General features: G+C 47.6%; 1 protein-coding gene across 1 annotated transcript in view; it reads left to right on the top strand.

The window, feature by feature from the left end:
* Window positions 1-12,007, top strand: part of PSMD1 (proteasome 26S subunit, non-ATPase 1) — a 133,497-nt gene that overhangs the window by 11,076 nt on the left and 110,414 nt on the right. Inside the window, exons 5-8 of the mRNA XM_053310099.1 lie at window positions 538-743; window positions 1,504-1,647; window positions 4,120-4,346; window positions 5,315-5,378. Coding sequence (XP_053166074.1) covers window positions 538-743; window positions 1,504-1,647; window positions 4,120-4,346; window positions 5,315-5,378 — 641 coding nt within the window. The remainder of the gene's footprint in view (window positions 1-537; window positions 744-1,503; window positions 1,648-4,119; window positions 4,347-5,314; window positions 5,379-12,007) is intronic.

The following is a 12,007-nucleotide window of genomic DNA, read 5'->3' as shown; positions in this document are numbered from 1 at the left end:
ACTGCCATATACTGAGTCAGACCATTGGTCTATCTAGCTCAGTATTGTCTTCACAGACTGGCAGTGGCTTCTCCAAGGTTGCAGGCAGGAATCTCTCTCAGCCCTATCTTGGAAAAGGTGCCAGGGAGGGAACTTGAAACCTAGATGCTCTTCCCAGAGTGGTGGCTCCATCCCCTGAGGGGAATATCTTCCAGTGCTCACACTTGTAGTCTCCCATTCACATGCAACCAGGGCTGACCCTGCTTAGCTATGGGGACAAGTCATGCTTGCTACCACAAGACCAGCTCTCCTCTCCGAGAAGAGAAGATCTCTATGAATGTCTTACGGCTGCATCTCCTGAGGGTTAGCAACTTGGTTTTTTTAAAATATTGAAGGTTGAGTTTGGCAGGAATCCTAATTTTGTGGCAGATACAAAAGCTTCAGGCAGAATTATTTTATCTATATTTTCAGTGCTCTTCTACACATGATGTACCTTGACACGCTGATGCTGTGAACACTAGAAAGCTTTAGGTGGTGTGTGTGCTTTTCTTTTCCTAGCAAAGTGCATTGACCACTACACCAAGCAGTGTGTGGAAAATTCTGAGCTGGCTGAGGGATCAAAGAAGGCAGTGGATCCACGCCTGGAAGGGATTGTGAACAAAATGTTCCAGCGGTGTTTAGATGATCACAAGTACAAGCAAGCCATTGGAATTGCGTTGGAAACACGCAGGCTGGATATCTTTGAGAAAACTGTTTTGGAATCGGTAGGTGAAAGCAGAGGATAAGAACAGCACTTCTGGATCAGGCCCAAGGTCCATCTAGTCCAGCCTCCTTTCCCACAGTGGCCCACCAGATGCCTCTGAGGAGCCCACAGACAAGAGGTGTGGGCATGCCCTTTCTCCTGCTGTGGCTCTCCTGCAACTGGTATTCAGAGGCATCTTGTCTCTGAGGCTGGAGGTGGCCTGTAGCCATTGATAGACCTGTCCTCCATGAATTTGTTCAAGCCCCTAAGCCATTCAAGCTAGTGGCCACCACCACACACCAGCATTTAATATCTGTTTTATTGGTAATCCTGATGATAGGGCAGGTAAAGTTGTAGGGTAGGGCAGTATTTTTATCCCCTTGTTGCAAGTTGGACGAGTGGCTGTGTTGAAAGTGGCTTGCCTAAGGCAATGAAACCTGTTCATAGCTGAGGTGAAGTTTGAATGGCAGGCTTTCTAACTCACAGCCTTGGTTGCTATGCTCCACCAGCTCTCAAAATGTTGTTTTGAGGTTAAAACAAGCTATAAATCCCAAGTATTGAATTACACTTGTATTTGTATAATGCTACAGGCATTATTACTGAAGCTGGTTTGGTGGGGCTTGCTTCATTTGCCTCCAGTCTGTTTACTTTTTATTACATTTGCATCTTTGTCATTGTGTAGAAGGGACAAGATAGTTAGACAAGATAGGTAAATAATTGAAAACTGGGGGTTGAGGGGCGGAATCGCTCAAATAATTTACATTTAAAACATTCCTTTGCAGAATGATGTTCCTGGGATGCTGGCCTACAGCTTAAAGCTTTGCATGTCTTTGATGCAAAACAAGCAGTTCCGTAACCAGGTGCTGAGAGTTCTGGTCAAAATCTACATGAACCTTGAAAAACCTGACTTTATCAATGTGTGCCAGGTACAGCAGTGGGATTTCCCCCCGTAAAATTGTATATACAGGAGGACTGTGTTATTTGTGGATCCAGCACTTAAGGTTTTGTGTATCTGCAGTTGGGTAATTAGCACCCGACCTTGGTATACCAGGGGCAAAAAGGTTAAATACGCATGTCCGTGGGTTGGGGGTGGCCGGAAATTACCTCAGAGGTAATTTCTGGCTGCCATTTTGTTTTTGGGAGCCCTCATCTTCTTAAAAAAACAAGCCAAATGCAGCTCTTTTCAGCCGATTTTCGCAACGGTGGACTACTTGGGAGCGTGGTAGGGCACTTTGGGGCATTATTGGGGGGGGACACCTATTTTGGGCTGATTTGGGGCAATTTTGGGAACTTGGGGAACCTATGGATTCCCATAGCCCTCATGATCTAGTACTCACAGATTCACTGTCCGCGGCTGCCCCCGCCCCCATGGAACAGAACCCCCATGAATAATGGGGTTCTCCTGTACAGATCTGTGACTCCAATCCACATGCTAGTTAAACTAGGAAGCAGTGGGGAAGGTGGGTGTGCTAAAAACCATGTGGGCCAGATGATGTCAATGGGGTGGAGTGGGCCCAACCAAGATCATGAGGCTCCGAGGCTCCTTCTACTGTAGCGGCAATGCCAAAAGTTGATGATCCATTATTCCATTTAGTTCATTGGCACTGCACCTGCCCCATAAGCATAAGACTCGAGGGAATGGCTTAATCAGTAGTCCATCCTGTGCCATCTGGGCATTGCTGGTGTCTGATGTCTTGCACTTGGAGTTATGGAACTGGGATTGCTGACTTCTCAGTTGGATCCCCCAGTGATAGAGCGGTGGATGGTGATGTGAGGAAGAAGCTTCTCCTCCAGATACATATTGAAAATCTGACCTGCCTCATGGCAGTTTTTACCTCCATCAACTTGGAATCCCTGTCTGGCGCCTTGATATTTTCTTGTAACTTGGATGAAAATTATTCTTCATCTCCCCACCCCCAACTCGCAAAGGGACAAGAGTCCCATAAGGCCTGTGTTGCTTATAGCTGAATAGAGTCAGTGTGCTGTAGTCATGAAGAGTATGCGGCTAGGACCTGGTAGTTATGAATGTGAATCCCTGCTCAACCATGAAGCTCACTGGATGATGGTGGACCAGTCACAATTTCTTATTAGTTTAATCTATCTCACAGGGTTGTTAGGATGGGCAGGGGAATTGTGTATGGGGCCCCAAGCTCCTTGGAAGGAAGGGCATGATAATAAATGGCCTAAGTAGCTACTAATGTTTGTTTGTTTGCTTGCTTTATTGTAAACCGCCCAGAGATGTGAGTTTTGGGCAGTATAAAAATATGTTAAATAAACAAACAGACAAATAAAAATAAACAATATCATAGAGACCATTTGAGAAAATGGTTGCCACATTTGTTGTGGTGGCTCCACTTCCATAAATAGAGTTTGCTGGTGTAAAGTGCAATTCTTGCACAGGCTCCCCCTTTCGGCCTGCATTTCCAGAGGAACCAGGAACAGCTGCATAAAATGATTATGTTGTGAACAGCACTTCTGTTGTCTGTAGGGCTGCTTTGGCAGGTTGTTACTTTATGTTCTCCTAATGCAGTGGTTCTCAACCTGTGGGTCCCCAGATGTTCTTGGACTTCAACTCCCATAATCCCCAGCCCCAGTGGCCTTTGCTTGGGAATTATGGGAGTTGAAGTCCAATTACATCTGGGGACCCACACGTTGAGAACCACTGTCCTAATGAGTGTGAGGTAAAAGCAGCTGTTGTGGTGTCATGGCACTGTGAACTTGGGTCCAACTTTCTGCTGAGCAGTGAAGCTCACTGAGTGCTCCTGGGCCAGTCAATATCTCTGTCTCACTACCTCGCAGGATTGTTAGGACAAAAATGGGCAAAATTGCCATGTGTATTGCCCAGGTACCAGGTACAAGTATGATGGAGAGAGGAGACTTGAGTGAGTTCCGTCTTGGGTATGGTATGCACACAAACCACAACTTTGCTAAAGTTAAAACAGGTCTGTGTCTGATTTCTTTCTGGATGGGAAACTGCCTGGAAGCCTTATGTTTGCTGCCTTGAATTTTGTGGAATAATTGATGGATTCAACATGTGAAAGATTCCTTTCTAGTTCAGATAAATATCTTATTTATTTAATATTTTTATCCCGCACTTTGACAAAAAGTCCCAGGGCATTCCTGGGGATTGTCATGCAGAAGGAACTGTATTTACTTGAATCCAAGAGTAGTCGTCCCCATCCCCCTGTTCTTTCTTGTTAAATATAGGGGGAGTCCTCTTTCCTTTGGGTAGGTCATACCTGTATTTAGCCTCCTATCTTTTAAGACATTGCCTTAAATTCAGAGTCTCCTTCTATTTGGGTAAATATGGTGGTAGGAAATGAGTGGTAGAGCCAGAGTCCTCATGAAGTATATCCTCCCTGCTTCACCTTTGCTCTTCTTCCTTTCTCTCCCTCTAGTGCCTCATTTTCTTGGATGACCCACAGGCTGTGAGTGACATTTTGGAGAAGCTGGTGAAAGAGGACAATCTCCTCATGGCTTACCAGATCTGTTTTGACTTGTACGAAAGTGCCAGCCAGCAGTTCCTCTCTTCCGTGATTCAGAACCTCCGCACGGTTGGGACCCCTATTGCTTCTGTGCCTGGATCAACCAACACAGGGACTGTCCCTGGGTCAGAGAAAGACGGGTAAGGCTTCAGAAGCATCCATATCGGAAGACATGTGGTATGAGAGGCAACTATCGCAAAGTTCTGGGCTGCTTCTTGACTTATTTTGCACTGTGCTTAGGAATGGGCATAAGCCCAATATGGCACATAGCAGAGCTAGCCTTGGGGAGAACCAGGTGGATTGGCCACACTTTTCTTTCAGGAAATCTGTATAGCTTGGAGCACTGTGGAGGAATAAAGGTGGGGAGAGGAAAGGAGCAAACAGGTGCACTCTTATTCTTCCTGTTTGATGGCAGCTGTTGGTCCAGACACCAGGGAGCTCTGTCCAGCAGGAGGCAGGATCTTGATGGAAGATGTCTGAGTGGACTGGATTAGGCAACGTCTCCCATTTCTTCCCTGAAAGCAGTTTTTCTCCTGCTAGGGGGCACTGAGATTTGTGCTAGATAATCGTAACACATCTCCACCCACCACAGTTCAGGGTTCTCTGGACACAGGGAATGGCTGTTAAATCAATTTGTCTCTTATGTGGGTATGCCCTCAGAGACTGGCCAGGTTGCATTTTCTTGTTTTATTCTGCACTGAATGGTTCCTGTAGTTTGACGATCATTTAAGAGGAATTTATCTGGGGCTAGTTCAGTTCCCCCCAGCAAGCACCTGCACTCTCCATGTATTCTTTTCCTTTCCATGCATGACCATGGTTATTGCCTTCCCCCCTCCATTCTCTCCTTGATCCTGCCTCAAAGGGCCAGTCCATACAGTCAGCAGAATCAACTGGTGGGACATTTCCAGAAGTGTGCCACTTGATGGTGTTGAGTGCATCAGTTGGCCTGAGTTGCCTGTATATGGAGTTGCCTCTTTTCCCCCTCCAAGAAGTGCTGAGATGTGTGGAACGGTTAGACCTGTGAGATGCCCATTCATCTCCTGACTGCTGCCCAGGCCCTCCCTTGACATGACAGTTCTGACATAGGCTGTGTCTATTTATTGTTCAGTGATACCATGGAGACAGAAGAAAAGGCAAGCAGTCCAGCCAGTGCAGTGAAGTCTGCCCAAACTGTAAGTACACTTCTGTGTAAAAATTAGGAGTGTGCATGGTTTTGGTCCGGCATGATAGACCAGACTGCCGGACCGGTCCAGAGGTCCGGCGGTCTGGCTGGGCGGGGGACTGTGACTTTAAGCGGGGGGGTGGTAGTACTTAAACCCCCCCCCCGCCGTGCTTCCCCTTCCGGCGCTGTTCCTTTTAAAAATCTTCTTGGGGCAGCAGAGCTCCTCTCTGCTGCCCCTGCCCCCGTCGTTGTTTGAAAAGCTTTAACAGAGACGATTGCTAGCGGTGCGCATGCGCCCTGCGCAGTGCGCACGCTCGTCTCTGACGCTGCAGCGCGCGTGCCGCATACGTCACTGTGACGCTGCAGCATGACTCTGCTGCCCCAAGAAGATTTTTAAAAGGAACAGCGCCGGAGGGGGGAGCGTGGGGGGGGGTAAGTACTACCACCCCCCCGCTTAAAGTCACAGTCCCCCCCTGCCGGACCGTGGGGTCTCCAGGCCACGCACACCCCTAGTAAAAATCTCGATCACATGCACAATTGCATTGTTGTAGTAGTAAAAATAGCAATAATTATAATGTATATTTACCCACGGCAACCTTTAAAAGCTTTGAAGCACCATCTAGGATGGTCTCCCCCAAAGCACATCATGCCAGGCTGCAGTCCTAGACCCTGGGCTGCAGTGACTTCACTGCCTTCTGAACCTATACAACAGATCACTCTTGGCTAACAGCAGTTTTTACTGTGGGTGAGAACTATTAATTCCATAGCCTTTTGGAGGTGGATGCTTTACTAATACTGTGTTTGGGTGGGTGCATGTGCAAACCCAAAATAAGCTGAGAGCGGGATTGTGAAGTTAACATCAAGATTTATTTTGCTGTTTTCTGACCAGGGCATTGGTATTGTTTTTCATAAGATTGGCCCCTTACCGCAGGAAGCAAAATATAATGCCTTATTATTTTCTCATCATCTGCAGCTGCAAATGTTTGTCATGCTTTTCAGTTGCTTGTGGGGCCTGCAAGGAGGAAACGCTAGACAGAGGAGGGCTAAAAATAAGCTTAGGTTACTTTTTAATGTACAGGATAAAGTCTCATCCATGGGGGTTCGATTCCTGCACATTTCCGTGGGTAACAAAGCTCTGTGGATAATGAGGCACTATGGGATCGTGAGGGTTCAGTTCCTAGACTAAAAGGAAAAAAGTGTCCCCCAAATGCGAAAAAAGACCAAATGATGTGCCCTAACATGCTTCATGGGCTTTGGGGACTTCAAGGATGCCCCCCCGGATCATTCACTGGGCCCAGTATCAGGAGTGGTATGCCAGTCAATTGACTTGCCAGATACTGCCAGTTGACTTCCTGGCTATTTGATTGTGGCTAAATAGAGCCAAATGCTCCATGAAGCCAAGAATTCCACCGTGGAGGTGACCACTTAGCTTTCTTATTTTGCCATGGTGTCATTTGTTAGCAAGGGCTGGAGTGATGACAGTTGCCTGCCCACTAGGCTTGCAGCATTGAAGGTCCAACCTAGTAGCATGGCAAAGCTTCTCCTTCTGGCTGCCTACTAGAACTACAGGCATCTCCAGACTGCCATCAGTGGCAGACGTCACTGACTAGGACTGCCCATGATTCCCTTTTCCTTGCTGGGGGAACCAGGGGAAATCCCCTTAGTTTTTAGAATAATGTTAAGTCAAAAATAGAGGCCTGCTTTAAACTTCGCTTTCAAATGTTGCGCAAGAAAAGTGAATCTTGTGGTAGCAAGCATGACTTGTCCCCTTAGCTAAGCAGGGTCCACCCTGGTTACATATGAAAGGGAGACTAGAAGTGTTTGCACTGTAAGATATTCCCTTTAGAGGATGGAGCTGCTCTGGGAAGAGCATCTAGGTTCCAAGTTCCCTCTCTGGCATCTCCAAGATAGGGCTGAGAGATTCCTGCCTGCAACCTTGGAGAAGCCGCTGCCAGTCTGTGTAGACAATACTGAGCTAGATAGACCAAGGGTCTGACTCAGTATATGGCAGCTTCCTATGTTCCTATATTTGGAGAGGAGATCTAGTCTTGTGGTAGCAAGCATGACTCGTTCCCTTAGCTAAGAAGGGTCCACCCTGGTTGCATATAAATGGGAGACTAGAAGTGTGAGCACTGGAAGATCTTCCCCTCAGGGGATGGAGCCACTCTGGGAAGAGCAGAAGGTTCCAAGTTCCCTCCCTGGCAGCATCTCCAAGATAGGGCTGAGAGAGATTCCTGCCAGCAACCTTGGAGAAGCCGCTGCCAGTCTGTAAAGACTAGGGATGTGCACGGACCGGTCCAGAGGCCATTATAGAGGCCTCTGAACCAGTTCGAAATTGGGCCGGTCTGGCGGTGGGGGTGGGGGTGTTTCCCTTTTAAGGGCAGTGGGGTTTGCACTTACCCCTCCCGCCACTTTCCCCCCACCGGCGCTCTGTTTCTGTCAAAGGTTTTGGGGCCGGCAGTGTTCCTCCCTGCCGCCATTCTTGTCCAGAAATACCGGAAGTAATGAGCGTGCGCACGCTCGCTGCCCCACGCGTGCGCTTTCCACCATGCATTTCACATGCTGCATGCGCGCTCATTTGTTTCAATATTTCCGGACAAGAATGGGGTCAGGGGGGGCAGGGAGGAATGCTGCCGCCCCCAAAACCTTTGACAAAAACAGTGCCGGTGGGGGGAAAGCGGTGGGAGGGGTAAGTGCAGAGACCCCCGCCGGTGCTGGACTGCGCCTCTGCGGTTCTGTGCACATCCCGTGTAGACAATACTGAGCTTAGATGGACCAATGGTCTGACTTGGTATACGACAGCTTCCTATCTTCCTATGTAATTCAAGTCACTTTAAGTGATGCAGCGGGCAAATGCTTGACTAACAAGCAGAAGGTTGCCAGTTCAAATCCCCACTGCTACTATATCGGGCAGCAGCGATATAGGAAGATGCTGAAAGGCATCATCTTATACTGCACGGGAGGAGGTAATGGTCAACCCTACCTGTACCCTATCAAAGACAACCACAGGGATCTGTGGCTGCCAGGAGTTGAAATCGACTCGACGGCACACTTAACCTTTATGCCATTCAAAAGGACCTGTTCTGCTTGCACAAGAGCCTGTGCAGAATCATGAAAATTACTATAAAATATCTTATAGCACTACAAGAACTCTTGTTTGGGGCCAATTTCCTTTCACTCATTTTGGATTCAATCGATTGTTTTACAGTAATTGTTTACTCATTTGTTTTTGAACATATATAAAGCTGCCATATCCTGTCAGACCTTTCCTTCATCTAGCTCAGTGTTGTCTATACTGACTGGCAACAGCTCTTCAGAGTTTCAGACAGGGACCTTTTCCAGCCTTACCTAGAGGTGCCAGGGATTGAACCTGGGACATTCTGCATTCATAGCATGTACTCTTCCATTCGGCTATGGCCCCTCCCTATAGCTCTGATTTTCAGAAGTATCAAATCTGTTGATGATGCAAGTATTGTTTTGTGATTCTAATAATAAAGTTTATACCTTTTTTTTTTTTTAAAAAGACCATTATTTGACAGTATTTGAGTGGTCAATTGACCAAAACTGTTCCCTTGTCAAATGCCCAACCTTACTATGTACATAGTGTGAGCAAGTTGTGGGATTTTGAAGCAAAGCTCAGGTGAAGAGGTAGAGATTCTGTGCAGTGCTGAAGCTTTTTAAGCAGTGTGCTTAAATGGAAGGGTGTCTTGAGTAATTTTCTTGGTGAAAAGTTAGCCCTGCCAAGGTGAAAGCATGCAGAACTTATTCCTGAAACCCAAAGCATTCCTAAATGTAATCTCTCTTGCCCACTAGCCTGGAATGTAAACCCAAAAAAATAATTGAGAGGGATTAGCTTCTGGGATAACGTAGCTGTGGTTATGAAGTGGATGAAGTGTATTCACCGAGATCTACCTTCCCTGCTTTATTGGAGGGAGCCAAGCTGACTTGGCTTTATAGTAGGGATGTGCCCGAATTCTTTCAGCTCCTCATTAGAGAGGTGCTGAAACAATTTGGGCTGCCGTAGCTGAAACATTTCATCAGATGGCGAGTGGTAGCCTTAAGAGGAGGCACAAAGATCCGTACCTGCTCCTCCCCACCATGGTGCTGTCCATTCTCTGCTGCCTGGAGCCGAGGAAATCTCTGAGTGGGTTATGCTTCCCACGTTCTCCCAGGCAGGACTAACTGAAATTTGTTACAAGCCTTAAGAGCCAAAGTAGGATAACCCTGCCCAGTTTTTAGTCCTCCTGCACTCCTAGGCAGACTGTTACCTTTCTTTTCCTCTGATCTTTACTCCAGCTTATTCCCCAGCTATATAGATCCTTCTTAGCTCTTTCTGTTTAAACAAAAACCAAAAAAACTTTACTCTCTGCATTTCACCTTCTTTCCGTGTGCCTATGGAGCAGCGTCGGGATATTAGGCACATTTTACTCCCAACGGGAGCAAACAGGATGGGATTCCTGCTCTCTACTAGAGCCCTGGGCTCTCTGCCTCTTGCGCCGTCACTGTTTACTGCTGAGCTGCGTGGCCAGGCTGAAATGGAGGACATCATACCGGGTCCTGCCTAGCTCACTTGAAATATTCAGAGCTCGGTCAGAACTCACAGGGAGAATGCAGCAAACAGCATGGGCCAGTCATCCACCTTTCTCCCACCACTGCTGAGCTCTTTGAAACAGCTGTGTGCCCTTCCTGCCTTGAGTGCTAACGGCTCCACAGCTTTGGTGGGAATGCCGGGAGACGTCGCCAGTCAAGGACGCCCCTCACCAACTTCTAATTTGTTGGCCATGGACCACCAGGGAGCAAAAACCCGACCAAGAAGGGGCGCCGTTTCGACCTTGTGGAGGAATGTTTCGGCAGCACGGGTGAGATCCCTCCTTGTTGCATCTAGTCAGACTGCCTGCCCAGTGGGTCCTTCCTCAATACCAGTCATGGATTTCCCCCAAGAAATGCCCCCTGCTTGGCAGAATTGGATAAGGGGCACCTTGGCAGCCTCCTTAAAGAGAGTGGCGCAAAGGGCCAGGAAGGGCAAGAAGAGGGGCAGGGGGCATTCTCCCTCTTCCTCATCTGGTGATTCTGAGTGCCGCCCCCCTAGAAAAGCCAAATGCAAGCAAAAGCACACTAAGGGAGCAAGACACCCTCATTCCCCTGCACACAGGGAAACCTGTTATATCAAAATGAGATGCATTCCTCTGAGGGCTCTGGAGGGGATTTTCCCAATCCTATGCCTAGCATGCCAGTACCAGTGACCACTAATAGGGGCAACCTAAGGTCTAATGCTATAATACAACGTACTACACCTGTGCGAAATGTATTGGACACTGCAAATGATTCACATATCCCTGTTATACCTGTGGAGACTCTACCCAGGGACCCAGGGCGGGATCCTTAGACGAGGAGGGGAAATCGTCGGATGGCCTGGAAAATCCTCCCTCTGCCCTGTCTCAATGTCGTATTTGCACAAGAAGACTTTGCACTTCTCGTGAGTAGGGCTATTAATACTTTGAAGCCCCAAAGTATTAATAGCCCTACTCATGAGAAGCGCAAAGTCTTCTTGTGCAAATACGACATTGAGACAGGGCAGAGGGAGGATTTTCCAGACTACGGTTCCTACAGAGACAGTGCCTCCCACTAAGGGAACACTAGTGTTTCCCAAGCAGAAGAGCAGAGAGCTTGCTTTACCTTTACTCGAGCTGTTTGCTGACACAGTTAAGGAGGGATGGCTACTGACAGCCTCTAACTGAAAATCTGTAGCGGTGGCTAATAAATATTATTTGTTTCAACAAGAGCTTTCTTGTTAGCTGATATGTTCAAGATCCTCCCATGGATGTGCCCGTTGTGGCATTATTATCTGGCTCACTGTTACCTACAGATGGGGAATCGGCCCTTAAGCACCAAAAAGATAAGTGTATAGAAGCATCCTTTAGATGGGCAAATGAAGCATCTTCTCTATCTTATCCGCGTGTCAGAGGCTGCATCTATGTTGTCTTGTGTCTTGGTAGTATGGTTGGATGATTTAATTCAGGATCCTCCACTTGATATATATAGCCTCAGGCATCAATTGATAAAAATACAAAAGGCTCAGATGTTTGTGTCAGATGCACATTAAATGCCATAGGGTTTGCTTCCAGGGCTTCTACTGAAACTGTAGTGGGAAGGTGTAGCTTATGGTTGAGGCACTGGCTCATAGATGCTGCATCCAGAGCAAATCTGGCTGTAGTTCCATAAGATGGTGTGAAGCTGTTTGGAGAGGAGGCCCTCAAGGAGGTATTAGTGGAGCCAAAGGACAACCATAAAACTATGCCTCTGCCCCCAGCTCCACGCCGTCAGGAACATCCGCCTCCCAGGATGCCATTCTATTTTCAATTTCAGCCCTTTTGGTCGCTCCGACTCTCCTTTCAGGGGAGGGACAAAGACTTCAGATCTCATCGCCCCCAATGGAACAGACAACGGGGTGGGGGTGGGGGCGGGGGCTAGAGCATCCAACCAGAATTGACAGCGTTTTTCAAACCAATCCAGACCTCAGAAATAACAATGACTTACCTCTGGTGGGTCGGGGTGTGTGTGCCTGTCAGCCTATTACCAGACATGGCCAACAACTATCATAGACCAGTGGGTTTTAACTACCATTGCAACAGGATACAG

This window comes from Hemicordylus capensis, chromosome 3 (genome assembly GCF_027244095.1).
Source record: "Hemicordylus capensis ecotype Gifberg chromosome 3, rHemCap1.1.pri, whole genome shotgun sequence".
Lineage (NCBI taxonomy): Eukaryota > Metazoa > Chordata > Lepidosauria > Squamata > Cordylidae > Hemicordylus > Hemicordylus capensis.
The sequence above is the reverse complement of the archived record's forward strand: the minus strand, read 5'-3'. Positions and strand labels throughout refer to the sequence as shown.